This window comes from Caretta caretta, chromosome 5 (assembly GCF_965140235.1).
Source record: "Caretta caretta isolate rCarCar2 chromosome 5, rCarCar1.hap1, whole genome shotgun sequence".
NCBI classification, from domain to species: Eukaryota; Metazoa; Chordata; order Testudines; family Cheloniidae; genus Caretta; species Caretta caretta.
In genome coordinates, this window is record NC_134210.1 from 24,549,568 (window position 1) to 24,575,491 (window position 25,924).

General features: G+C 45.5%; 1 protein-coding gene across 4 annotated transcripts in view; it reads right to left on the reverse strand.

Moving 5' to 3' along the window:
- Window positions 1-25,924, reverse strand: part of ADAMTS12 (ADAM metallopeptidase with thrombospondin type 1 motif 12) — a 317,885-nt gene that overhangs the window by 185,505 nt on the left and 106,456 nt on the right. For all 4 annotated transcript variants that reach the window (XM_048850633.2, XM_075128412.1, XM_048850632.2 and 1 more), the window contains exon 3: window positions 21,737-21,911. In XM_048850633.2, coding sequence (XP_048706590.2) covers window positions 21,737-21,911 — 175 coding nt within the window. The remainder of the gene's footprint in view (window positions 1-21,736; window positions 21,912-25,924) is intronic.

Here is a 25,924-nt window from a genome sequence, read left to right on the forward strand (position 1 = left end):
TTCTGTCCTTGGTCAGTGCAGCCCCCCAGAGTTCAGAAGTTCATCTGTAGAGTTTACCTCCCAGCCTCGGTGGAAGTGGAGGTATGGGGGGCATCTTCCATGCTCTGCTGCTCGGGTTGATGGCCAAGTGCCACACCTCTCCATGGGGTTCTGCTGCAATCTTCACCACCAGCCATGCTTCTCAGTCAGCTGCCCTGCTACCCACTCCGCTCTCCACAGATCTCCGCTAGCTCTCCTGCTGTCTGCTCCTCTCCGCCAGCCACCCAGCTATCCGCTCCACTCTCGCCATCCTGCTGTCCACTCACCAACTTGTCTTCAACGCCCCTCCCCCCATCCACTACTTAACACAGCTCTCAGCAACTTCAGCTCTTTAGCAATTTCAGCTCTCAGTGATTTTTAGCTGGTAGCAGGGGGAGCCTCAGTGCTGGTGCACCACTAGCCCAAAGGGCCAGGTTCAGTAGGTGGCAGTGATTTCAGCTCTGCAGCACGTAACAAGACTCCTAATAGAGCCAAAATTAGCTCTGTTATTACACCATAGAGAGAAGAAGGGTCAAAGTAGTGTTTAGGGCCCACACTACCAGGTACACATACCTATCCCCAGCCTCTCTCAATTCACTGGGTTTTGGAACTCATGTCCCATGCCTAGCAAGTGCTACTTAGTTGAGGGCAAGTCCCTCCATCATAAAATGCCAAGTACAGTTCTATTGTCCTTGATTCACATAACCAGGGTAACAACTCTTTACTACTCCTGCCCCAATAACAGAGAGATTGGGGATCCCACAGCAGCCAAAGTGACAAATTTGGGCAAGCAGTCCCATCATGCTAGGCAGGGTGGGTGTGCCCATGCAAACGAGATCAGCCCCTGAAGTCCTTTTGCACAGCTCACCACCAGATGTCAGGGTAGAGCTCATTCTGACTCTGCTTACACTGGCCATGCCATGTTAATGTCAGTGAAACAGCCCTTGTGATCCACCAGCACTTGCAACACCATTGAAAAGAATCCCTTTCAGTTTATGTACTCTTTGACAAAGTAGTCTGGTGCCAAGATTGGGATGTGTGTGCCATCTATAGCCAATGCGCAGTTAGGGAACCCCATTGCAGTAAAATCATCCACTATGTCCTGCACGTTGCCCAGAGTCACTCCCCTTCTTAGCAGAAGTCTATTAATGGCTCTGCACACTTGGATCACAACAGTTTCCACAGTGGATTTACCAACTCTGAATTGATTCCCCACTGACCGGTAACAGTCTGGCGTTGCAAGCTTCCACAGAGCAATCGCCACTCACTTCTTCACTGTCAGAGCAGCTCTCATTTTAGTATTGCTGCGCTTCAGGGCTGGGGAAAGCTCTACACAAAGTTCCTGGAAAGTGGTCTTCTGCATTCAAAAGTTCTGCAGCCACTGCTCATCATCCCATAGCTGCATAACGATGCAGTCCCACCACTCAGTGCTTGTTTCCTGGGACCAGAAATAGTGCTCAACCATGCTCAGCTGATGAGTGACTACCACCAACAATTGGGAATTGTTTCGCTCTACGGCTTGCAGCAGGGCTGCTTGTGTGATATCACACCTTTCCGCGTGGCGGCTCCTGTCTTGGCTCTGGACATACTGCGGGATAAGACGAAAGATGTTTGTAATGCTGCTGCCAAGAAGAGTGCAAAGCTGAGCAGGGTCCATGCTTCTTGGTCTATGGCATAAGCGTAATTTAAAAAAAAAAAAAGCGTGAAAAACCATGGGTGGTTTGCCCTTGAGATCAGGGAGAGAGGGAGGAAATTGCATTAAGGGAGGCCAAAGCCGTGTTCCCATTACCACCTGCGACAATGTTTTGGTCCCATGAGGCATTGCAAGCCCTTCCCAAAATCCCCTGTAGCTAGTTGCACTGTGGGATAGCTACCCATGGTGCACTGCTCTGTGCATCGATGCATGCACTGCTAGTGAGGATACACTCCGCTGAGACAATAAGCATGGTGTGGACATGCATGATTGATTTAATTAATTTGGAGGCTCGATGTCGACTTACATAAAGTTGACTTAACTTTGTAGTGTAAACATGCCCATAGTCACACAGACAAGCAGTGGAACTGCTGCTGTTCTACTGTGCTTAGGGCCTTCTGTAGCAGTGGAGAGCAGGGCAGGATTTACCCAGCAGGCTTTTGCCTGAGGGGTGAGCGCTTCATTTTGTTCAGCGACACAGTCAACTCAGGGACACTGTCAACTCAGCAACGTTTTCATCCATTTGGTGTTCTGTAGCTGTGTACGTGCACCACGAGCTTTTAACTGAAAAAACAAATACAACGCAATTGATATTCCCGTGCTGGATCAGCAGATTAGTGCATGGCAGAAGTGCTAGGTTCTCCTCCCACTGCAATCCCAAAGGATGTGAATTTTCCCTCCCTCGTTTTCTAATCAGCTTCTGTCCCCACCTAACAAAACAACGCAAAGTGCGTCACATGCGGCAATTCTTCTGAGAGAAGGGATGAGCTGCCCTGGTGATACAACCAGCCGTTACTCATGGTGGAAGAGAAGGGACTGCACCCCGGTTACTCTGCCCTGAGATCAAATGGGTCTGGAGGAGGAGAAGTCCTGGCTCAGGCACATTTCCCACCAACACTAAGTGCACGTGATAGAGTAGGTTTCTCCATGTAAGTGCAGGGGCAGGGGATGAAATAACTTAAACTCCCTCATGTCCTCATACCTATGGTAGAAGAGTGGAGCAGAGCTGTTTAACACAGTGCTGTCAATGCGAGTTTCTCAGTCACGCTGAACTCTGTGAACCTTATGAAAAGCATTACAACTATCTTATTATTCCTCAGCAGATCACAGAAAGGCTCCTAGCACCTCTGAGCACAGTTGGTCCTGGGCAGTGGGGCCCAGTGCTCAGTGTTCCTCCCAGCTCTCCATATCCATGATGAGCCTGTGGCAGCCTCCTGTCATTTGTGACCCACTTTCGGCTGTAACAAATCCACACCCTGCAGACACCTATTCATTTTGCACAGGATACACGGTCTTTGAAGCCTATCCACACCCTTTTATGGTTGCATTCCTCAGTCCACATTCTCAGCATCTGCCCGAACCTGGATGCCTTTTGCTGTACTGCGCCTCCTGGATGGGCGAGGGTGGAAAATGAGAGAGATGCTCCCTCTAGGATCCATTCTAAATATGGAATCTGCCTCGTGTAAGTGGCAGCACCTAGCTTGCGGGGTCACAGTACTTCCACTCAGTGATGAGCTGCCAAAATCTTAACAACCGGTTCCCTCCTCACCCCACGAGGGGGTGGTGGCCCACCCCCGCCCCCCGGGACTCCTACCCCATACAACCCCCCACGTTCCTTGATGGACCCCCCCGGAACCCCTGCCCCATCCACTCCCCTCCCCTGTCCCCTGACTACCCCCAGAACTGGGCAGGAGGGTCTTGTGGGCCACCGTAGGGGGGGCGTGAAGAAGCAGAGTGGGGCGGCGCGTACAGGGGAGGAGGCGGAGGTGGAGTGGAGGTGAGCTGGGGCCGGGCGGGACGGGGAACTGCCGGTGGGTACTCTGCACCCACCAAATTTTCCCCATGGGTGCTCCAGCCCCGGAGCACCCATGGAGTCGGCACCTAAGGCGCCACTTTTGGCCGGTCGTTAAATTTAGAAGCCCTTTTAGAACCGGTTGTCCCTCGTGGACAAGCAGTTCTAAAAGGGCTTCTAAATTTAATAACCGGTTCCAGCGAACCGGCTCCAGCTCACCACTGGCTCTGCCAGTGTTTCAAGCATATTTTCAAACTACTTCAAGGAAAATGCTTCTCAGACACACGTACCTTTATTTTTGACTCTACCTGGGGAGTGGAATTTGGAATTGCCTGGAAACTTATGTTCTTCTACAGAATAGATGCAGAATGAGAAGATTTGTGAAAGTGTACAATAACTTGACTTTAGAAGAAGCACCCATTCCCAATAGATACTACACAGCTTCATGAGGAAGTTAAAATAAACAACTTGAAATATTTAAGAAGCAAAATTGGCGTGTTGAGATCACACGTTAATTGCCAATGGGGAAGCTGCAGACATAGATCAAGGGCAACCTACATCCCTAAGGATGTCACAAAGCAAACTTTCCTGAAGTTCTGAAATGCAAGAAAGAAGGAAGCCCAAATATAGGTCCAGTCTGTGATCCTAAACTCAGATCGGTGAATTGTTGCAAAGCAGTTTCAGTGAAGCCATCAGGGTTCTTCGCTGGTGTAACCGCTCAGCAGTGCAATGCGGGGGCTCATAATCTAGCCCTTACACTGAAGGCAAATTCATGGTAGCAAACATCGCCCCACAGACTATACCCAGGCTACATCTTCTCCACAGCACATGGTTTACTTTTATCACAGTCCTTGTGCTTAGCCAAAGAGAGTTTACTCTTTATTTTTGATTCCCCCGCCCGCCACCCCAAACATTTTGTTTAGCTCAGAGTTTTTCCAAAAACGGTTTGGCCAGGATACCCCAAATGTATTTTGTTTCAACTGTCTTAATAAGGGGGAAGTGCCTTATAGGTTTGCTTGGATATTTTGGGGTGGGTAGAGGGAAATTAAGACATTACCATAAAAACAGTGCATGACGCCTCACACTAGAGACAGGCAGGAAAGAGATTATTTAAGAGCTTGTTATACCAGGGTTACAAAGGGGAGCCAATTAAATACTGAGGAAAGGGAAGAGGAAGTTGTTGCCCAGCTATGGGGTAAGGAAGCAAGTAGGGCCTGGGAAACAAAGATAATTGTATCACGTTTAAAAGCCTTATAACACACCCACCTTCTCCCTCAGCTGAAGCAAACTGAACCTCGCTCTTGCTTGCTGAGGAGTTTTGCACCTGGCTGGAGGCAGCGCTGATTCTGACTCGCTGCACATTGGGCTGGAGGTAGAGAAATGCTCTGTACAGAGGAACGTGTGCCTGAGGTGGTAGGATACAGTATTTTGTCCCCCGCTGCCTCCCATCTCCCTTTTCTATTACCTGTAACGACAGCCTTGGCCACACTTGTACACAACTGTTGCCACACGCATACAGAGCAAAGATTAAAACTGTGTTAAAATGTTTGTGAATTGGCCTGGTAATGACTTCAGGACAGGTCTGAAAAGAGAGGAAGGAATGTGATGGGGCAAGAGTATGAAAGTCAGGTAGATAATGAACTGGAACAGACATAGACCAGATGGAAAGAGGTGAGCTACCTGAGCCCTGGGTACAACAATGATGGGTGCTACAGAAAACCACAAACCAGGTTATAAAAACCTATTCAAGTAATCCATTTTCAATAATCTCCCACCCAATCAATTATCTTGACCTTTTGGGGGTAAAATGGAAGCTGGGTAGTTGGGGCAGCCTAGTGGGGCAGGATTGAGTGATGAAGTGGGGAGAAGGCTGGTTCCCATAATTGTTCCTTTCCGAGTATCAGAACACGTTGAAGTTATTTAAAAAGGTGTCAAACTAAGAAAGTAACATCGTTTGCAGCTGCCACTGCAACTTCATTTTGTCTTTTAACAAGAATTTTTTTTCCCGTTTGTAAACAAATAAGAGCGTGGCTTCTTTAACTGACTGTCAGGGAAGTCTAACATTTCCCAGCTAATAGCAGGGCTCTCTGATCAGCAAGATTTGAGGTTTCCACTATGAAATCAACGTTATGGCTCTTAAGGTATGTCTACACTGCACACCACTGGCAGCGGCAGGTAGGGTATATGCAGCTGCATCCACACTGCTGCAATGAAAGTCTCTGGTGGGGGGAAGGCAGCAAAGAAAGGTTCCAGCAGCGGGACACTACACTGCTAAAATAGCAGTGTAGCCATGGGAGGAATTGCTCGGGCATGTAAAGAGCCATCATCCAAGGATTCAAATGTATCTTTACTCTGCTGGCGTAAGCAATGCCTCACCATCTACACTGCTGCTTATACCTGTGCTGGGGAGCATGCAGGGTATGTACTCTACATGCCTCCAGAAGGAGTGTGCAGAGCAGACATACCCTTAGAGAACTTACAGCTTAGCAACAATTCTGAACAACAGATCTGTGGAAAAGTTAATACATTAAACGATACCCACAGTTTTTTCCCTTGCTTAGCAAGAGGATTTAACATCACATTTGTGCCTATTGAAACGCTGTGTCTTTCATTTTTAGCACATAACTTTTGAAGCCAAGCTGAAAGCAATGTATTAAAGAGACGGGAAAAGAAGAAAATTAAAGAACATAAGTCAAGATGGGACCAGAGTTAGTAAGGAATTTTTGACAAATCATTATTTTTTAATCAAAAAATGCCAATTTCTTGAAACTGACTTCACAAAACAGAGTTGGGTTTGATGGATTTCTCAACCCCAAAAAAAAATGCTGAAAAAAAATTTAGAAGTTGTCAAAATATTTATTTCAACACTTCTAAAACAAAAAGATTAGCATTTTCCCTTTCAAAATGACATTTTGGGTCAAAATTTAACCTAATTAGATTGATAAAGGTTAAAAAAATTAAAAAAGTTGAAAACAAAATGAAATATTTCAAATGACCACAAACAAAAACATTTCAGCTTGCAAAGGTTTTTCTTCACATTATAAGAGAAGTATAAACAAGCCAAGACTACTGGAAAAGCAGTAGTAGCAAAAGAATTACATAAAGCAATAAAGAAATCGCAAAGGTTGAACAAGCAAAAGTTTCAGAAAGAAGAGCGTCAAACAACTAGAGGAGGCATCAAGAAATCAGGATATGAAAATATCCAAGAAGGCTAAGTTGTAGGGAAACACAATCAGGACGATGCAGTGGTAAAAAAAGCTACTGGTGAACGGATAAGAAAATGCCCAAGAGATGTTGGAAGTATGGAAGGAGCATTTTGACACAGAACTGAACTGTGCAGTTCATCCAGATGTAAGTGTTCTAGACAAGCTAGATGAACAGGGAGGCTTGCAAAGTAGCACGGATACCAGCACTGAACCACCAGCGGAAAAAGAAATAGAAAGAGCAGTGAAACCGTTAAAAAATGTGAAAGCAGTAGGAATACACTTGTGATGCTGGCAGACCAGGTGTCAGCTCATGCCAAGGCCCCAGGCCTCACTGAACACTTACAAATGCATATCTGGAAACCAGTCCTGCTTACTTGTGTGTTAGAATTATCAAAATGGGTATTAGATGTTAAGATGATAAGAATGGTGTTAGGATATAGATATTCAGGCCTGTCGGTAAAGGCCTGTACTCGAAGAATTTAGGTGTATTCTTATCATTTGGCTAGTTATAGAGGTATAAAAGAAAGAATCAAAGTCACTGTCTGCCAGTGTAAGAGCCTTCTCCTACTGTGACAGTCTGAGGCCCTGTTCTTAGGCTAAGGCTTTTGGCTAAGCAGCAGACGCAGCCATAAGCTGGGAAGCAAACGGTCACATCCTCACATTCCAAACTAGTCACTTTGAAATCAGGTGCTATTGGGCTGTTATGAATACACTCCTATCCTGATAGTGCCTATCGCCTCCAGAGAAAGGGAAGTGCCTAGAAGATGTAAAGGGAAATTTAGTTTGATAGCATCCTGTCTGGCAAGAACTCACTTATCAATAGCTGGGACGTGAAATCCTCACTTCTGTATTGTTTTGTCATTATAGTTCCCACTTTGCTATTGTTTGTCTGTATAATCTCTGTCTGGTTCTGTGATTGTTCCTGTCTGCTGTATAATTAATTTTGCTGGGTGTAAACTAATTAAGGTGGTGGGATATAATTCATTACACAGTCATGTTACAATATGTTAGGATTGGTTAGTTAAATTTCAGGAAAATGATTGGTTAAGGTATAGCAAAGCAGAACTCAAGTTTTACTATATAGCCTGCAGTCAATCAGGAAGTGAGTGGGTGGGTGTGTGGGTGGGGGAAATGGGAACAGGGAATGGGGGTAAGGAAATTGGAATCATGTTTTGCTAAAGGGAGAAACGGGAACAGGGAATGGGGGTGGGGAAATTGGAATCGTGTTTTGCTAAAGGGAGAAACGGGAACAGGGAATGGGGGTGGGGAAATTGGAATCGTGTTTTGCTAAAGGCAGAAACGGGAACAGGGAATGGGGGTGGGGAAATTGGAATCATGTTTGGCTAAGGGCAGGAATGGCAACAGGGACACAGGTGTAAGGCTCTGTGGTGTCAGAGCTGGGAAGGAGGATACTAAGGAAGGAAACTGGAATCATGCTTTCTGGAAGTTCACCCCAATAAACATCGAATTGTTTGCACCTTTGGACTTCGGGTATTGTTGCTCTCTGTTCATGCGAGAAGAACCAGGGAAGTAAGTGAGTGAAGGAATAAGCCCCCTAACAAATGGGTTTAGTCTTCATAAAATGCTCAGGATGCTGCACGTATTGATCTCACTTATAACCTCTATAGTCCATGGTATAAAGTTACATTGAGTGTTTGCATTGTAACCCTCTGTAATTGTGTAACTCACCAAACAGGAAAAGCAGCATTGATTAAGATAAAGTGGCCCATTTAAAGCAAATGAAATATTGTGTAGCATCAAAGGACAGAGATTTTGTTGATTGCATTCCTAACTCCCTCCAGGAAGGAGGGACCTGCACATGAACTCATCCTATCAGTTTGGACTCTGGAGTGAAGGGGCTAAAAATCCCTGACAAGAAGAAACTGAATCTCTTTCATGTTGTCTGGTCTCTAAGGGGCAAAAGATACCTACATAAGCAAAGACATCCCCATGCTACTTGGCATGGGTTAGCCCTGAAAGACACTTTGAACTAACAGATTACTACAACTCTGTCACCTTTTGAATCGCAAACTAAAATTCACTTGTGTATACATGCTTGCTTACTTTAACATGTAAACAACTCTCACTTCTTTTTCCTAGTTAATAAACCTTTAGTTAGTTTATTGCAGGACTGGCTATAGGTGTTGGCTTTGGGGTGAGAGCTAAGGTATAAACTGATCTGGGGTAAGTGACTAGTCTCTTGGAACTGGGAGCAACCTGAATATTTTGTGATTTTTGATGTAAGTGACCATTAATCACAAGTGCAGTTTGCTTGGATAGCAAGATAGACTGGAGAGCTCAAGGAGTCTGACTCCAGGATAAGACTGTTACAGTGATCTAGGAATTCACATTTGTTACTGTGGTGGCGAAATTTAATTATAGAACATACCACCACTTTGAGGTGTCTGCTCTGCTTTTGACAGTCTGTCCTGAGGTTGGCACTCTCAGTTGTGAGCTAGAATGACAGCATGACAACCATGTAACAGCTGAGCTGCTAAAAACTGGCTGGATAAGTGCTATCAAAGTGTAAGAAAAAATATACAAGAAGGTATGGGAGCAGGAAGAGGTACAAGATGATTGGTTAAAGGCCATATTTGTACCAATCCTGAAGAAAGGAGATTTGTTATCTGAATAATTAGAGAGATAAGCTTATTGTCAGTACTGGGAAAAATCACAATGAAAGTAACTGTCAACAGATTAAGGCCAGTTTTAGAGGAAGCAGTAGTAGAACAGGACAGACCAGACCAGGCCAGGCCAAGGTTTTCACACTGACTGTCAGTGGGGAAAAAGTGAGAACGGGGATTTAAAGATTAAAGCTATTTACAAAGCTTTCTGCCATGCTATAAAAGAATTGGTGGGAAATTAAGCAACTTGCTGAAGTCAAGGTTTGGTGCAAGACAAGGGGGCATGGCCTCACCTTCTCTTTCATCATTTTCTTAAACTGGATATTAAGAATGTTAGATGAGTTGGAGAATATGACACTGAATCATCTAAAGTTAAACTCCTAGCTTATGTACATGACATTGTATAACTGGCAGACATGTTTGAATTCATGATGATTCTCTTTGCTACCTTTGAAAATTGGTGTACTCAACTTGGACTTACAATAAATGCCAAAATAACAAAGTGGTTGCATCTTGGAAAGGGAACAATAGATAAAGTGTTGAAATGCAGAGGCAGGGAACAAGCAGAATTTTATGTACACCTAGGAAGCTTGATAAGTGTCAGTGAGGATGAGGTTAAAAGGAGATGTGCTTTAGCCAGGAGTGCTGCACAGAAATTGACAAAAGTATAGACTGATAAAGACATGAACTCTCGCTTTGATACCAGATGTAATCAGACCTGTGTAGTAACAGTATTACTTTATAGTCTGAAAGCAGCTGCACTAAATGAAACAAACATCAGAAGACTGGAGGCTGTGGAGATGAGAGTTCTTTGAAAGATGTCAGAGTACAGTGAAATGTTTTTATGGCAAATGAAGAATTCAGGAGAGTAGGATGTGAAATCAGGGTATGGGATTGGCTACAATCAAAATGATTAGATTGGTGGGGACACTGCAGAAGACAAATGAATGATAGGATGCTAAAGCAAATAATGCAAACACAACCAAGGTCGATTCAACCTAGAGGCCAACCACCGACTAGATGGTGGGACATTGTACACAGGGATAGGACCAGGCTGGGCTTAATGGTGGAAAAAGCCATGGACAGGAATGAATGGTGATGCTGTACTGCTCCCTGTGTCTGTTCCCCCGGATAAAAGAATAATTTCAAAATTTCAAATTTTCATACCGATTCAATACAGAAACAAATTTTGAACTCTTGAAATAATTGGCAGATGAAAACCATTTCCCACCCAGCTGTAGCTGGGACTAACATGTCAGCATTATTTGCAGTGCTTTAACTCCCAAGAATGAGATCCAGAAATTATACAAATAGAAAAGGATTTCTTTAGGTTTTGGGGAGGGGGAGGTTGCTTGAAGAGAAGTGCAGGAGACAAGGAAAATGTACGACAGGGTTCTATACTTGATGGGATGCAAAGTAGTGATAGCATTCCTACCACACAACATTTTTGTTATAAAAACTTAAACTTCCTGAAATTTACAGGACCCAATGCTACACATTTTTAACCAAACCTTTGAAAACAAAAATAGAGTTGTGTTCATATCAAGCAGTGAAAAATGATTACTTGATCCAGCTCTGTCAGCACAATTCAACTGCTATGCCATTGGTTTCTGTGTAGTGCATCTGTAAATCTCTAAGGATTCTGCTGTCGGCAGAGACAAACACTCATTTTATGTTCACTTCAGTACAAACTGTTTCAAAGAGAGGCTGTGTGTGCTCGTCGAAGTTTTTTATGTGTGCACTCTGTTGTTCTTACTTTAAAATAAAGGTCATTCTGACTGAACATACCCATTTACTTTCTGTGTATGGCAAATATATAATATCTCTTCTACAGAGTATTAAAGAGTTCTCACATAAAGCAAAGTATCAGGGAGAAAGATGCTCCTTCCTCTACATTTATCACATCCCACTTAATCCCTGCAATGCAATTTGTATCCCTGAGCTTTTTTACTGGGAGTTTGTCTTAGGAAAGAATGGGCTTGGTGTTTTGGAGAAGCTAAAGAAAACATGGGACTGACCAGGATTTGATATGGTTAAACACAGAATATACAATTGCTGGGAATGTCAGTGTAACTCCTTCAGCAGATAAGCTAGTTATATAGTATGCAGCACAGTGCTGCTGGCCAGCAAGACTGTTTACATTGGCTAAGCCTAATAGTCTTCCAAAAAAGAAAAAAAAAAGAAAAAAACAGGCCATCCTTTGAGAATAAATGAGTGACCTGGTTTCTTTCATTTCCAAGGAGTTAAACAAATAACTGCACTGTCAAAAAGCCACAACAAACAGTTTATGCCATACATTTAAGGAGAAAGTCTTCTGATGGTAACAAGTTAATCTTCAAAAAGAATCCCCATTATTCAGTAAAATCTTACATTCAAAAAGTTATCCTGTAGAAAGTACAAAGTTCATTTAACTGCTGCATTTTGGGGGCTTTTTATCCCATGCTATAACAGTTATTCTGTGAAGTGAGCACTGGAGAATTTTTTTTTGTAGTTGCTTTCTGCACAAGATGTTGCTCTGTCTGGGCACAAGGTCTAACCAGTGTACCCACCACCCCCACTGCATTCAGGCATGGCAGCTCCAGTGATGAGCTGCCAAAATCTTAACAACCGGTTCCCTCCTCACCCCACGAGGGAGTCGTGGCCCGCCCACCCCCACCACCCGGGACTCCGGCCCCATCCAACCCCGCACATTCCTTGACTCACCCCCCCAGGACCCCTTCCTCATCCACCCTCCCTCCCCTGTTCCCCGACTGCCCCCAGAACCAGGCAGGAGGGTCTCGTGCGCCACTGTAGTGAGTGCCCACCCTGTCCCGCTCCTAAGAGCCAGAGGCACCTACTGGGGCGCGAGGTGGGGAGTCCTGGAGGTGCTTACCTGGGGCAGCTCCCAGGAAGCATCCGGCAGGTCCCTCTGGCTCCTAGGGGTGGGGTAGCACAGCTAGGGGGGAGCAGCCGCTCCCCCCACTGATCACATCAAAAGTGGCACCTGAGGCACTGACTTCGTGGGTGCTCCGGAGCTGGAGCACCCACAGGGAAAATTTGGTGGGTGCAGAACACCCACCGGCAGCCCCCCACCCCACCCTGCGCCCGTCCCCAGCTCACCTCCACTCCACCTCCTCCCCTGAATGCACCGCCCCGCTCTGCTTTTCTGCCCCTGCCCTGGCTTCCCGCGAATCAGCTGTTTGTGCAGGAAGCCTGGGAGGGCTGAGGAGCAGGCGGCGACTTCGCGCTCAGGCCCAGGGAGGTGGAGGTGAGCTGGGGCGGGGAGCGGTTCCCCTACGCCCCCCGCCCCGGGTTACCTGCTGCGGCGCGGGCAGCCCTCCTCGCGCCCACCCCGCCCCAGCTCCCCTCTGAGTGCGAATCCACCACCTGCTTCTCAGCCCTCCCCGGCTTCCCGCGCAAACAGTTGATTCGTGGGAAACCGGGGGGTGGAGAAGCAGAGTGGGGTGGCACGTTCAGCGGAGGAGGCGCAGGCGGAGCAGAGGTGAGCTGGGGCTGGGCATGGGGTGGGGAGGGGAGCTGCCGGTGGGTGCTCTGCACCCACCAAATTTTACCCTTGGGTGCTTCAGCCCCAGCGCACCCACGGAGTTGGTGCCTAAGGCACCACTTTTGGCCGGTTGTTAAATTTAGAAGCCCTTTTAGAACCGGTTGTCCCGCTTCTAAATTTAACAACCAGTTCCAGTAAACCGTGTGAACCGGCTCCAGCTCACCACTGGGCAGCTCCCAAGCCAGCATTCCAAAAGGGACTCTCTCCTTGCCATTGTCCCCACAAGTGCTTCCAGAACAGACACAAATATCTAAGATCTTGTAAGAGAGTTCAGACGTTCTTGCCAACTGCTGGAAATGGTCCACCTTGATTATCACTACAAAAGGTTATTTTCCCCCCCGCTCTCCTGCTGGTAATAGTTCACCTTACTGGATCACTCTCGTTATAGTGTGTATGGTAACACCCATTATTTCATGTTCTCTGTGTATATAAATCTCCCCACTGTATTTTCCACTGAATGCATCCGATGAAGTGAGCTGTAGCTCACGAAAGCTTATGCTCAAATAAATTTGATAGTCTCTAAGGTGCCACAAGTACTCCTTTTCTTCTTATGAAGTTTCTGACCTATGTATGCAGACAGGAGGTGGATCTTTCTGAATAAGCATCTGCTTATCCAAAGTAACCCCAAACTCCGAAATGTTTGCAGTTCTTTGAACAGCGATTTCAATGCCAAAATGAGGGCATAGGACAAGATGATTTTTGCTTCCATGAAGTTCCTCTGGACAGAGTAGTCAGTTTTAGCATCCTAAGTCATTTTGCCTTAGCTTTAAAATACAGCAGGTTTCTGCAGTCACTGAGGGTATGTCTACACTGCAATTAAACACCTGGGCTGGCCTGTGTCAGGTGACTTGGACTGATGGAGCCCAGATTACAGGGCTGTTTAATTGCAGTGTAGACATTCAGGCTTGGGCTGGACCGTGGGCTCTGGGACTCTCCTCCACTGTGGTGTTCCAGATCCCGGACTCCTGCCCAAGTCCACACATCTACACAGCCCTGTAGCTGGAGCCCTGCGAACACAGGTCAGCTGACATAGATCACCCGCAGATGTTTAAGACTTAGTACAACAGATACTGAGCCACCCAGGCCTCCAGCTACTTTCACAGCAACTCCACTATGCTACCAGTCCCTGTCAGTCACCCAAGGAGCAAGAATCCAGAAGTCTTTCCCAGATCTGTCATCTCCATGGTGTTGAGTAGGAAGGTGACTCTTATACAACAAGATTTGATTTTTGTTCAGAGAATTTCACAAAGTTCAGCATCTAGCAAAATGGGCTCCTGCTGCATGACAAGGACCCCTAGGTCCTATAATAATAAATCATTCATTTTGAAGGATGCATTTTTAAACAGCAGCAGGATCCAAACTACAGTAAACAAAAAGTAATGGATGAAAGGACACACACACACATGACCAGAGTACCAGAAAAATCTGTCATTTACTCTGCTGAAGGCCAGTGCCAATCTCTCGAAGTTATTTAGTTACTTCAGACTACTGGAAAGTTTGTGAGGGCAACTACCATAAACACGATTCTCTTTTTGCCGTTTTCCTGCCAGGCTTACATGTGAGCGCAAATGATCAAAACAATTTTACTCATATTTTTAGGCCACTTCACTTGTCATTTCTCATACAAGTTTGAAATGACATAGTAAGCCAGCCACTTGCCATATACAAGAGTACAATGTAGCAATCATAATGCAGTTTTCAGGAATAGCACAGAGCTATTAAAAATGCGTCAGCTCACAATTTCCGAGAAAGCCGCAGTAATGAAAATGTACATCACATGCTGAAATTTCTAATTTGCATAATGCTATCACATTCTTCATTTCTAGCAGCACTCTGGTTTGTGTCAGAGGATGCGAAAATACTGAGGCTGTTGCAAGCCACAAGTTAGTTTATACCACTATTGCCAGAGCACAGGAATGAGACTGATGCCAATGCATAAGTAATTGCAGCATTTTTCCTAATGTATAGAACGTAAGTAGGGAGTGAAGACACTCATTGATCATTCAACCATCCTTCCCAATATAGCCATTCTGGGAGGCAAATCCACTGTAAGGAGGGTGGAGGGAAACCCCATGTGTGCCAAAGACCTGTGCTCTGTAGCGAAGTCCTGCACCTCAGCACACAGGGTATTAAGAGGAAGTGCCACTGTCCCTACTTTCACAGCAGTCTTGTAAAGACAGACACATTACAAAAAGACTGTCCGGTGCTCAGCCACTACAGTGGGTCATAAAATGATCTAAGATAAAGAGATGGTGGATTTCACAATGGTCCTTTTGCACTCAGCTGCTACTCTGTGCAGTGGACTGAGCAGCACTGATTACCAGTGTGACTGTCCTGAATGGGCATTCACCAGGCTGCTATACTGGACATAAACCTTGCGTCCCAGGCATGTGCTCTTGGCTTGCAGAGGCAGGGCAGAGTTTAGGCACTGTCTCTCTGGCTGTGGACCACCAGGCACACTCTCTAGCTGCAGACTTTGTGTCTGACATCCCGCTTGGCAGTAGGGACCTGCAGTCCAATTGCCTAGGCCCTGAAACTAGTGCCAGCTCTCCCAAGCCTCCCCAGTAGCTACTGTGCATGTTCAGAGTTCCACTGAAGCAGTGGACCCTCTAGCTTACTGCTTTCCTCTTGGGGAACATAGACAGTGTCAGTAAACAATACACAAAAGAGAATTTCTAAATTCACACACACTTTACACAGAGAGAGCACAAGAGATGTACAAATCTACGAAAACAACAAAAACTTGCATGCAAATCCTTACCTCACCATCCTCTGGAGCCAAAAGAAGGTGAAACTATATACAAAAGTATAGATTTATCAAACCTGGGTTCTTCCAATTCTTTCATATGGATATGAAAGATGGACATTGCTTAAACAAATATCAGGAGGCTTGAGGCACTTCATATGCACTGCCAGAGGTGACTACTGGGTTTGTGATGGCTTGACTTTATCAGTCATAAGGTGAAAAGAAAAGGAGTACTTGTGGCACCTTAGAGACTAACCAATTTATTTGAGCATGAATTGGTTAGTCTCTAAGGTGCCACAAGTACTCCTTTTCTTTTTGCGAATACAGACTAACACGGCTGTTACTCTGAAACCAGTCATAAGGTGGTATCATTGATAACAGGCCTCAAGAGGAATGACATCATTGGCCACCACTGGCTGGCTTTTTGGTCACATTGCCCACCTTGGAAACAAAGTCCCTGAATGTCGGACTTGAGGTCAGAAGGGCTCACTGACCCATCATGGAATGACAACTGTTATATGGTCACTCGTGATTAACGTGGCTGCAATAGATCAGTAATAATCCTGTGAAGCTCGTAGATGCCTGGAATACAGCCATACATTCAGTGCCTCTGACCTTTGCTGTCTAAGCGTATTGTTGTTGTTTCCTCAACATTCCAAGAGGCCCTTGGGATTTGGTTAGTGTCTATTTAGGGAGCCCAGGATTCTCCCCCTCCTCCTGCTTAGCCTTGTCTTCTGGTTTTGGTCTGCTTCCCTCTCTGCCTCTCTCTGAAATGGCTGATGAAAGAGCATCCCTTTTATAAAGTTTAGTCCCTTTTGTCAGGTGACCCCTACCCCAGTGACTTCAAGTCCCTCATCAGGTGACCAACTGTCTGATTACAAGGCCACCTGGGAAAACAGGTTTCTCCGGGCTGTAGCTAACTCACGTGGAAGGGAGCTTCCGTTTGAATACAAGATCCTGCAGGCTAACAGCCCTTGATTGCTCTGCATTTTTCCCCCTCTGGTAATGCCTCTGGTAATTCCCAGTCCAGGATGGAGGTAAAGAGACAACAGTGAAGGCACACTGCTATAGTGTTACTAACAAAAGGGTGTTCCCAAAACAAACAGGAGTGTATAGTTTGATATAGGTTATGTCTACACTTATGGTGGCGTGTAGAGCACAGGCACTACCCGTGTACCTACATGTGACAGTGAAAGGCTCCAGCCCTGGGGAGGCAGTGGGACAGTATGCTGCTAAAAATACCCGTGTAGACATGGGAGGCACTGTTTGGGCATGTAGAGAGCCCGTGTAGGGTATATACCATGGGGGTTCAGCCAGAAACGTAGGGCCTGTGACTTACTCTACTCACCTAAGCCGCATCTCACTAGCTACACTGCTATTTATACCCATGTTAGCCGGGCGTGCAGCATCTGTCCTCCTCCAAATGTAGACATAGTCATAGATAGAAGCATACATTAATCCATCACAAGCAGGAACCCCCATTCTTTTATTTTTTAAATCCATGTCTGATATTGTCCCAATATATTTCCATGATAATTCTTCTAAAAAACCACCATAGGTAGTTTGAACTGTTTCCGAGAGGGTTTTTTTTAAAGTCTCCTAGGAATTTAAGACTTTTTAAACACACAAAAAGATTTTCTAGAAATGTATTATTTCTGAGACTTACGACAGTAAAGTTAGCCTGGCTTAAAATGGTTCAGTTTTAAATATTTCTTTCCACAAACAAGCATCTCCATGATTATTTCTTTGCCAAATCTGTCCAGACAAGCAGAAAGTCCTCTTCTATAGGGAGACTACTGGATATACTGAAATATTAGTGTCATAGGGGACTGAACCAACTCCCATTGCCATCCGTGGAAAGGTATCTATAGACTCCCATGGGAGTTAGATCAGGCCCTAGATTTGGGCTTCGACAATTACATTTCCTCTTGAGAGAGTCTCCATGTTCACCGCAAACTAACTCATGATCTTTGAAAAAAGTGTGCATCTAGTGAGCAATCTGCCAGTGTAAGAAAACTTTGCTCAGCCAAACCACCGCATAGGTGCTGGAACTAAGGATGCTGAGGGTCCTGCTGCACCCCCTGGCTTGAAGTGGTTTCCATTATATACAGGGTTTTCAGTTTGGTTCAATGGCTCTACGCACCCACCACTATACAAATTGTTCCAGCTCCCCTGACCATAGCTAGAAAAAGCAGCTTCCATTTCTACAGTCAGTTAGAAAGAAACAGCTGGTGCTAGTGAGTCCTCACAATGAATACGTTCAGAATCTGAGACAGAGGAGACTGGGAAGCTTAGTGGAGGAATGATTTTTTTCCCCTCTGCAGTAGAGATGGCTCAAGTCCAACCTAACGTTTAACTAGTTTGAAGGAAAATTTTGGACAGAGTAAGATACACACAGTACACCCCCCTATACATTCCATCACTTAGAACAGAAGAAAAAAGACGTACGTGGCTTCCGGCTCCTGGTGCTATAAAATAGTGAACTCAGCATGCAAGTCCTAAATCTTATTTTCATGTGAAATTAGCTGGAAAGGTGACTGGGAAGGCAGGAATGGTAGAGAAAAGATTTTCAGCAGTATTCTAACACATTAAGACTATGCTTTACTTAATGTTACACACAAAAAAACTATGTTAAAAGAAATTATGGTTGCAAAGTCAAGCACTCAAAAGTTAGTAAATGCCAGAATTAAGGTTGTCGGTTTAGCCTTAATTTGGTCCCCTTCTGTGTGCCCGTTCTGCGACAGTCTTTAATAACATGATTACATACTATTTTTTTTTTCACACACACACCGACTTCACCTCATTCAGTGCACAGAATGAACAGTGCTCACTTAATGAGAGTGATTCGATATTTCGCTTTCTTCTCATTGTTCCATAGATAGCCTTAGGTTATAGTTACTGCACACTATTCAAATCCTGCTCTGAAGACAGAATTATTAAATTTGCTCCAGGGCTTTTCTATGGTGCTCATCCCTATACTATCCAAGTGCTTCACAAACATTAATTAACCTTCATAAAACCAGGGTGAGACCAGGAGATACTATGCCCATATTACATATGGGCAGCTGAGGCACAGAGACATTAAGGTCCAAAGTAGCCACTAATTTTGGGTGCCCAATTTGAGATGCCTGGGAACCTGGTTTTTCAGAGTACTTAGCAATATAGAGCATTTTAGATATTCAAGCACAGCTCCCACTGACTGATGGCTCATGTCAGCAAATCGCAAATATTACTCAGGGTTTACAGCTGTAGAGGTATGTGTGGGGCCTGAGAGAAGAGGGAGAGACTGTCTGCTCCTTTTACTCTATAATTAGCAGTACATATACTTAAAACTTCAGCAGCAGTCGTGGCTCAGAAAGACAGGAGTCCAATTATCAATTGGTTTTCATCCCTGGAAAAGAATTAGCCTTTTTAACCACTATAGTTTCAAACATATTCTCAAGCTAAATATACGGCAACTCCACTTCTAGAAATGTATGATTAACCTAGCTGTAGTCCCTGTAGCACAGGGGTGGGCAAACTTTTTTGGCCCGAGGGCCACATTGGCATTGCGAAACTGTATGGAGGGCCGGGTAGGGCAGGCTGTGCCTCCCCAAACAGCCTGGACCCCACCCCTTATCCACCCCCTCCCACTTCCCACCCCCTGACTGCCCCCTCAGAACCTCCAACCCATCCAACATCCCCTGATCCTTGTCCCCTGACCGCCCCCTCCCGGGACCTCCCCGCCCATAACCACCCCCCAGGACCCCACTCCCTATCCAGCCCCCCCACTCCCTGTCCCCTGACTGCCCCCCTGACCCCTATCCACACCCCCACCCCCAACAGCTCCCCCCAGGACTCCCACACCTATCCAACCCCCCCGTTCCCTGACTCTCCCAACCCCTATCCATACCCCCACTGCCTGACAGGCCTCCCCCCGGGATTCCAACGCCCCCTGTTCCCTGTGTGCCCCACCCCCGGAACCTCCGCCCCATCCAACTGCTCCCTGTCCCCTGACTGCCCCCTGGACTCCCTGCCCCTTATCCAACCCCCTTACCATGCTGCTCAGAGCAGCGGGAGCTCGCAGCCCCGCTGGAGCCAGCCACGCCGCTTGCACTGCCCAGCAGGAGCGGCAGGCCAAAGCGCAGCGCACTGAAGTGGCAGGGGTGGGGCGGGGGACCAGCCTCCCCAGCCGGGAGCTCAGGGCCAGGCAGGACGGTCCCGCAGGCTGTAGTTTGCCCACCTCTGCTGCAGCAGATCGCCAACTCATCAGCACGGTCTCCTCCTGCTGGTTGTCCAGGAATTAGCTCAATTCCAGCCTCAAGAGCATCTCCTGCTGGCTGGTGCCTTGGCTGCCGCAGGCCCCGCGTCCCTCCTGGACCCCAGTGCCCTCTTATCTTGGAGTGTTGCCCCACAGCAGTCTCCACACTCTGGGTCTCCCCTCTGAGGGGAACCCATACCCCCTATGCCCACCTTGCCTCCATGGTGACTGCCAATCATCATCTAGCCCCCTTTCTCCGGGGCAAATTGTAGTCCATAATGACCACTCATCCTTGGCAAGGGGGTTGGACCAGCTGCCTTTGCCTATCCCTGGGCTGCATCTCAGCAGCCCCAGTACCCCCTTAGGCCTTTAACAAGGCCTCAGCCTGGAGAGTTGCCAGGCTGGAGCTCCCCAGCTCCACTTGCCTTTCTCCAGCACTGTTCTGCTTTGGCTACCCTGTGCTCCCAGGCAGCTAGGCCCTTCCCAATCCAAGGCTGGAGTGAGACTGACCCAGCCCTTCCCTTCGCCCTTGTTATACTGGCCCAGCCAGGCCCTGATTGGCTGCCTCAAGCCTGCTCATGATTGGCTCCCCGTGGCAGCCCTTTCCCAGGGCTGTCTTTAACCCCTTCCAAACTGGAGCGGGGTGACCACCCCGCTACAGTCCCCTAGTCAGACTTCCTGCCAATTAAGGATTTTTTCCCATAGTACATTTACTAATATTTTGTCCAGGCTAGATTTAAAATTTTCCAAATGGCAAGGAACAAATGCAGTTGGTGAAAGGAGGACAGACAGCATTCTAATCAGCAACATATTACATACTGTAGTTAGGGGAGAGCAAGAGCAACCTACAGATATGTTCCTTTATTCCAGGGTCTTCTAACCAACAACAAGAATCGTACTCCAAAGAGTCACAGTACTGTAAGAACATTTAGATCATCTAAGTAGCTCCTCATATAACTCGGATTGTCACAAACAATACCTCAAAAATTGTTACCTAGGACAAGGCACTACAGCAGTGGTCCCCAATCTTTCTGTTGCTATCGCATATTCATGTTCCCAGAAGAGTGTGGCAGGCGCCGGACAACCAGCCGCCGAAATGCCACCAAGAAGCAGCGTCATCAAGAAGTGTTGGTTGTCCGGTGGCCGCACTCCTCGGCGGTGGGTTGTCCGGCGGAAGCGCTCCCTTGTCAGTAGGCGGGCGCACATAAATGCCCTGGCGGGTGCCATGGCACCCCCATTGGAGACCACTGCACTAGAGGCACTTTAATACAGCCAGGTACAGGGCTTTAGATATTCCAATAATAGTCATGTGGAAACTTGAAATATTGATACTCACCACAGAGATGATACCCAGAACTGATATAACTAAAACATGGCATGGTAACATTCTGTTTAGTTTTTCTGATAGTGTGAATGGAAAGTTGGTATCATTAAACCCAGAGGGACAGATCCTCAGCCAGTGTAAGTGTACGTAGATCCACTGAAATGACTGGGGCTCCACTGATTTACACCAGTTGAAGATCTGGTCCCAAGCATCTGGACCTATTTGAGTACTGCCTGGTGTGACTGGCAAAGGGCTGCAGGGCTCTGCGTAGAATGGATCAGATGGATACTCACAAGCTTCACCTCTTATGAAATATAAAATTGAAATTACACTAGGGTTAAAATACATATAGGAAACCCTGAAAATCACTCACAGTAAGCCACAAAACTGTTCTTATGGAGCTCCTAATGCACTGTACTACTAATTCCTGACTTCTATGTTAATAGAAAGCTGCCAGTTGGAAAAGAAGGGTGTAATTATTTGTGAAGGAAAGGCTGGGTTAAAAAAATTTAGCAACCAACAAGCAAAAAGCTCCAACAAAATGCATACCATTCAATCCACAAGCTTGTTCCTTGTCTGTTGTGGTCTCCCGCCGTTGCCTTAAAGCATTTTGAAGGATATTTGCCCTGTAGATTATGTGTGGGTATGCTATTCCCTCTTCCAGTGGATGCTTTTTCACAGGCTCAATGAAGTAGTCCCCATAGGGCAGACGGAAATATCCAGTCTGAAAATAAGTACATAAATGTTAATTTCAACTGCACCTGTCCAGCACTCTGATTCAAATCTGAATGAGTCTGGATGTTCCCTCACATCAGCAGCTTTGGGCTTTTCTGATAAGTTAGCCATGTTTCACTCAACAGCTTTAAATGAAAACAATAGGGTTTGTTTGTTTTTTACTCCTTTTTTTTCTTTGTAACATAAGATACCAAAAGGGAAACTTTGAAGTCTTGCTAGGAACTCAGAACTTGAGGGTAATAAAAATGGAGGATGTTGCTATGACAACTCGCTAGCATTATAGTCCTGCTGGGCCCAGCTTACAAGAGTTGCTCACATGAACTCCTTTCTAAGAAGCTCTGCCCCTCTTTATCATGGCAAAGGTTGTCAGACTTCAACAACGCTGACAAAAGAGCAAAGTTAATCAGCCAAAATGCTGCATTCATGATACAGTAGAATAGTCTTTTGTTTTCCTAGGGCTGTGCACCTGTGCCCTAGACAACAAAACTTGTATAGAGGCTGTTGCACAATGGGGAAGAATAATACCCTCCACTGAAGGAATTACAGGATGCAATTTCATGGCCAGTATTATACCGAAGCTCAGACTAGATGGTCCTAGTGGTCCCTTCTAGTCTTACAATTTATGAAAGCGTTACTCTCCTCTGACCTCACAGTGAAACAGGGGTGTTTTTTCCATAGATTTTAAGGCCAGAAGGAACCACTATGATCACATAGTCTGACCTCCTGCATAACACACGCTGTAGAATTTCTCCCAATTTCTCCATCAACCTCATAACTTCTGGCTGAGCTAGAGCATCTTTGATTAAAGACATCCAATCTTGATTTCATGGGATTGTTTTAAAAACAGGACAGCACAGCCACTCACTTCAGCATACACATTGGACCAATAGCAATTCTGCTTATAGACGTGCTTTAGATCCAACACCAGCTGCACATCACCAGGCGTGTGGTAGATTGATGATCCTCCCCAGCTATCCACCCTCCCTTTTTGTCTCATTCTGGTCCCTGAACTCTCCTCCTTTCCTAGCTTCATACAAGGAAGGCAGAAAAGATCACCTGGCAGACACACTCCAGTCTTGCATAGCCAAATTCACAAGAAAGGACAGACACACGTGAAAGAAAAATCATCATATTCTCAATTCCCCATGTCAGCAAGAATAATTAATCATGAGCTATGTGTATTACCTGCCCCACAGCCAGCCCAAGTCCAAGAAGTCCAGTACGGATCCAACAAGTCCTGCTCCAAGGTTCACCCTTCTCCAGACACTTGCTACAAACCTCCAGTGCACAATCCACACCTCTTAATGTCCATAAATATCTTGAGTTGAGGGATTGGGGTGCAGGTATTCATAGCCTGTTTTTCCCTGTGCATTCCCCAAGGGGAAGGAGGTGGGAAGTGAATTAAATGAACTTTCCTCTGAGTTTTTGTTATCTGCATCATTAATGCCTCTATTGCAGCATCTTTCCCTCCAGCCCAATTTCCATTGCAAATGAAAGTAAAAATACCAAGGTTGCCCTTCTTTTAAAAAAAAAAAAAAAAAAAAGCCTTGTGATTTTATTGAGGATGTCAATATAAACTTCAAGACCCCGTGAAGGTTTACAGATTCTGGATTAGGGCTCAAGTTCACAAAGGTTTACTGATCTGGGTTTAAATGAGAATATAAATAATAAAAGAGTCAGGAGTCCCAGTTTTTAGCATAAAAACAAAATATACAAATCAGCTCTTCATGAGATACCATAAATCAAGGCTACTTTTGAAACAGGAGTCTGACAAACAATATTAAAGTACACAAATCCTAGCATTAAATCTGTGGTCAGCACAGATAAAGATGTCAAGCAAGCATGAGTCCAACAAATAGGAATGCAAAGGAGAGGCTATACAAGGTTAGGATGTTATATCAGGGTTGTATTAAGGCTACTTACTTAGTAATGAGAGGCCAGACTTCTCTTAAAAAGAGTGCGTTATAATGACAGTACTGCCTCCAGAACCCTAGTTCCAAACATCCCAAATTCTTGGAGAGTTTGGATCTCTATCTGAGCTTTATGCTCGGGCCAAATAATGTTGTATATAGTATAGAAGTTTGTTTAGGCGCTAGTAAACATAGTTAACACAACCTGCCCTCAGGCATCCCCACCAAAAATCATACTTTTTGCTGTGGATGGAGTATTTGTTTTCGGAGTCTTCTAGCTTCTCACTGTAATAAATTGTCCCAGGTCACCTCTGTTTTGAAACCTACAAAACTTGACAATAGCTAGACAGCTGGTGTGCTGTGATCACTACTTATTAGGCTAATCATAACAATCTTCTGCCCTCCCATAACAGTTCGTTGCAGCCACCTGTTGGGTCTCATAAACTTATGTTCAAAGCTTTATGAACCAGGGAGTCTTATTTGTGTGTGTGCACGCAGTGCCTAGCTAAACCCATGAGAAGAACCTCTATGAGCTACCACAAAAACAAACAAACAATCAGGAGGTCTCATGGCAAGAGTTGTACAAAACTTTGGTAAATGAAACCTGGAGAAGGTTACTGGGTTCAGAGATTTGTTACAAAACTTGAATCTCTCAGAGGTTTGCAAACCTTTTATGGGAACTGAGTCAGCCAAGCAAACTACCCACCCTCCATCTCTCTCTCCAATAGATCCTGGCTCACCCTTACCCTTTGTTGTGGTCTTCAAGGTGGTGGGACAGTTGGTCTGCAATCCTCTCCAAAGTCTTCAAGTAGTGGCAATCTTTAGGGGCAATGAAATGGCACACTCTCATTGAGTCCTCAGGAGGCAGAGCACATGGGCCTGCTCTTCCTTACCAAAAAGTTGACTAGTGTCTGCAGGAGGGGAGGGAAGGAGTCATGCCAGTCCTCCCTTTGTACAGCAGTGGGACTATGAACTCCTCTGGTCCTGCTGTTGTTACTACTATTCTGTTCTATAAAAGTTCTTATATCACCCTCAATCACTATATAGCGTCTGAACACCTTAGAGTAGTGCACTGAAGTGTGACTAACATCTCTCATGTATGGTTTATTCTCCCATTCTCTCCTCAGGGGGAGAAGTGTGTGCGCAGTGTAGCGTTGTGCTAGAATATGATTTTTTTGTTTTACTTACACCCCTCCTCTCTTAGAGAAGGCAACATCAAAGAGGTACACCTTGTAATTGGAGTGGGAGTGGTAAGATTTGTAACGGTCTTTTGTTTCTAAGAGAGTTTATTCCAGTGTGTCGGATCTGCCCACAAGAAAGCTCTGTCTCCTACCCAGATGACTTTAACCCTTGTGATAGAAAGTTCCATTGTGCGTCAGGAGTGGAGCTACTGATCATAGTCTTTATCCCAAAGCTTTAGTAGGTCTTTAGATGTACTGGGCCCAGGCTTTCGACTGTTTTGAAGATAAGGATCAAGACCTTGAACTTGACCCAATATTCTGTGGGAAACCAGTGTGGCAAGTGGAGGACAGGTTTGATGTGCTTGTGATAGCCCATGTTGCTGTGGAGATGTTCTGGCCCTTACACAGGGTTGCTGACTCATGATTTTATCATGAATCTTGCAATAGCTGGTGTTTGTCTTAAAGGCCCATTTCCTGGAATCCTTATACTAAGAGAGAATCTAATAAAAGATTTCATGAACTCTCAGTTGTAGAGAAAAGTTTGAAAAGGCTCAATACACAGCAGCCAAACAAGAACTCAAAATGTATTTTAAAATAATCTACTGATTTATTAATGCCTGGGTTTGTCAATATTGCTTATGTTATTCTGGGTTGAGAGACCTCAGAAAACAGTTGTCACTGAAAGGGAATCATGAGACTCACAGTAAAACTAAGGTTTCAGAGTAACAGCCGTGTCAGTCTGTATTCGCAAAAAGAAAAGGAGTACTTGTGGCACCTTAGAGACTAACAAATTTATTTGAGCATAAGCTTTCGTGAGCTGCAGCTCACTTCATCGGATGCATGTAGTGGAAAATACAGTGGGGAGATTTTATATACACAGAGAACATGAAACAATGCCACTACATGCATCC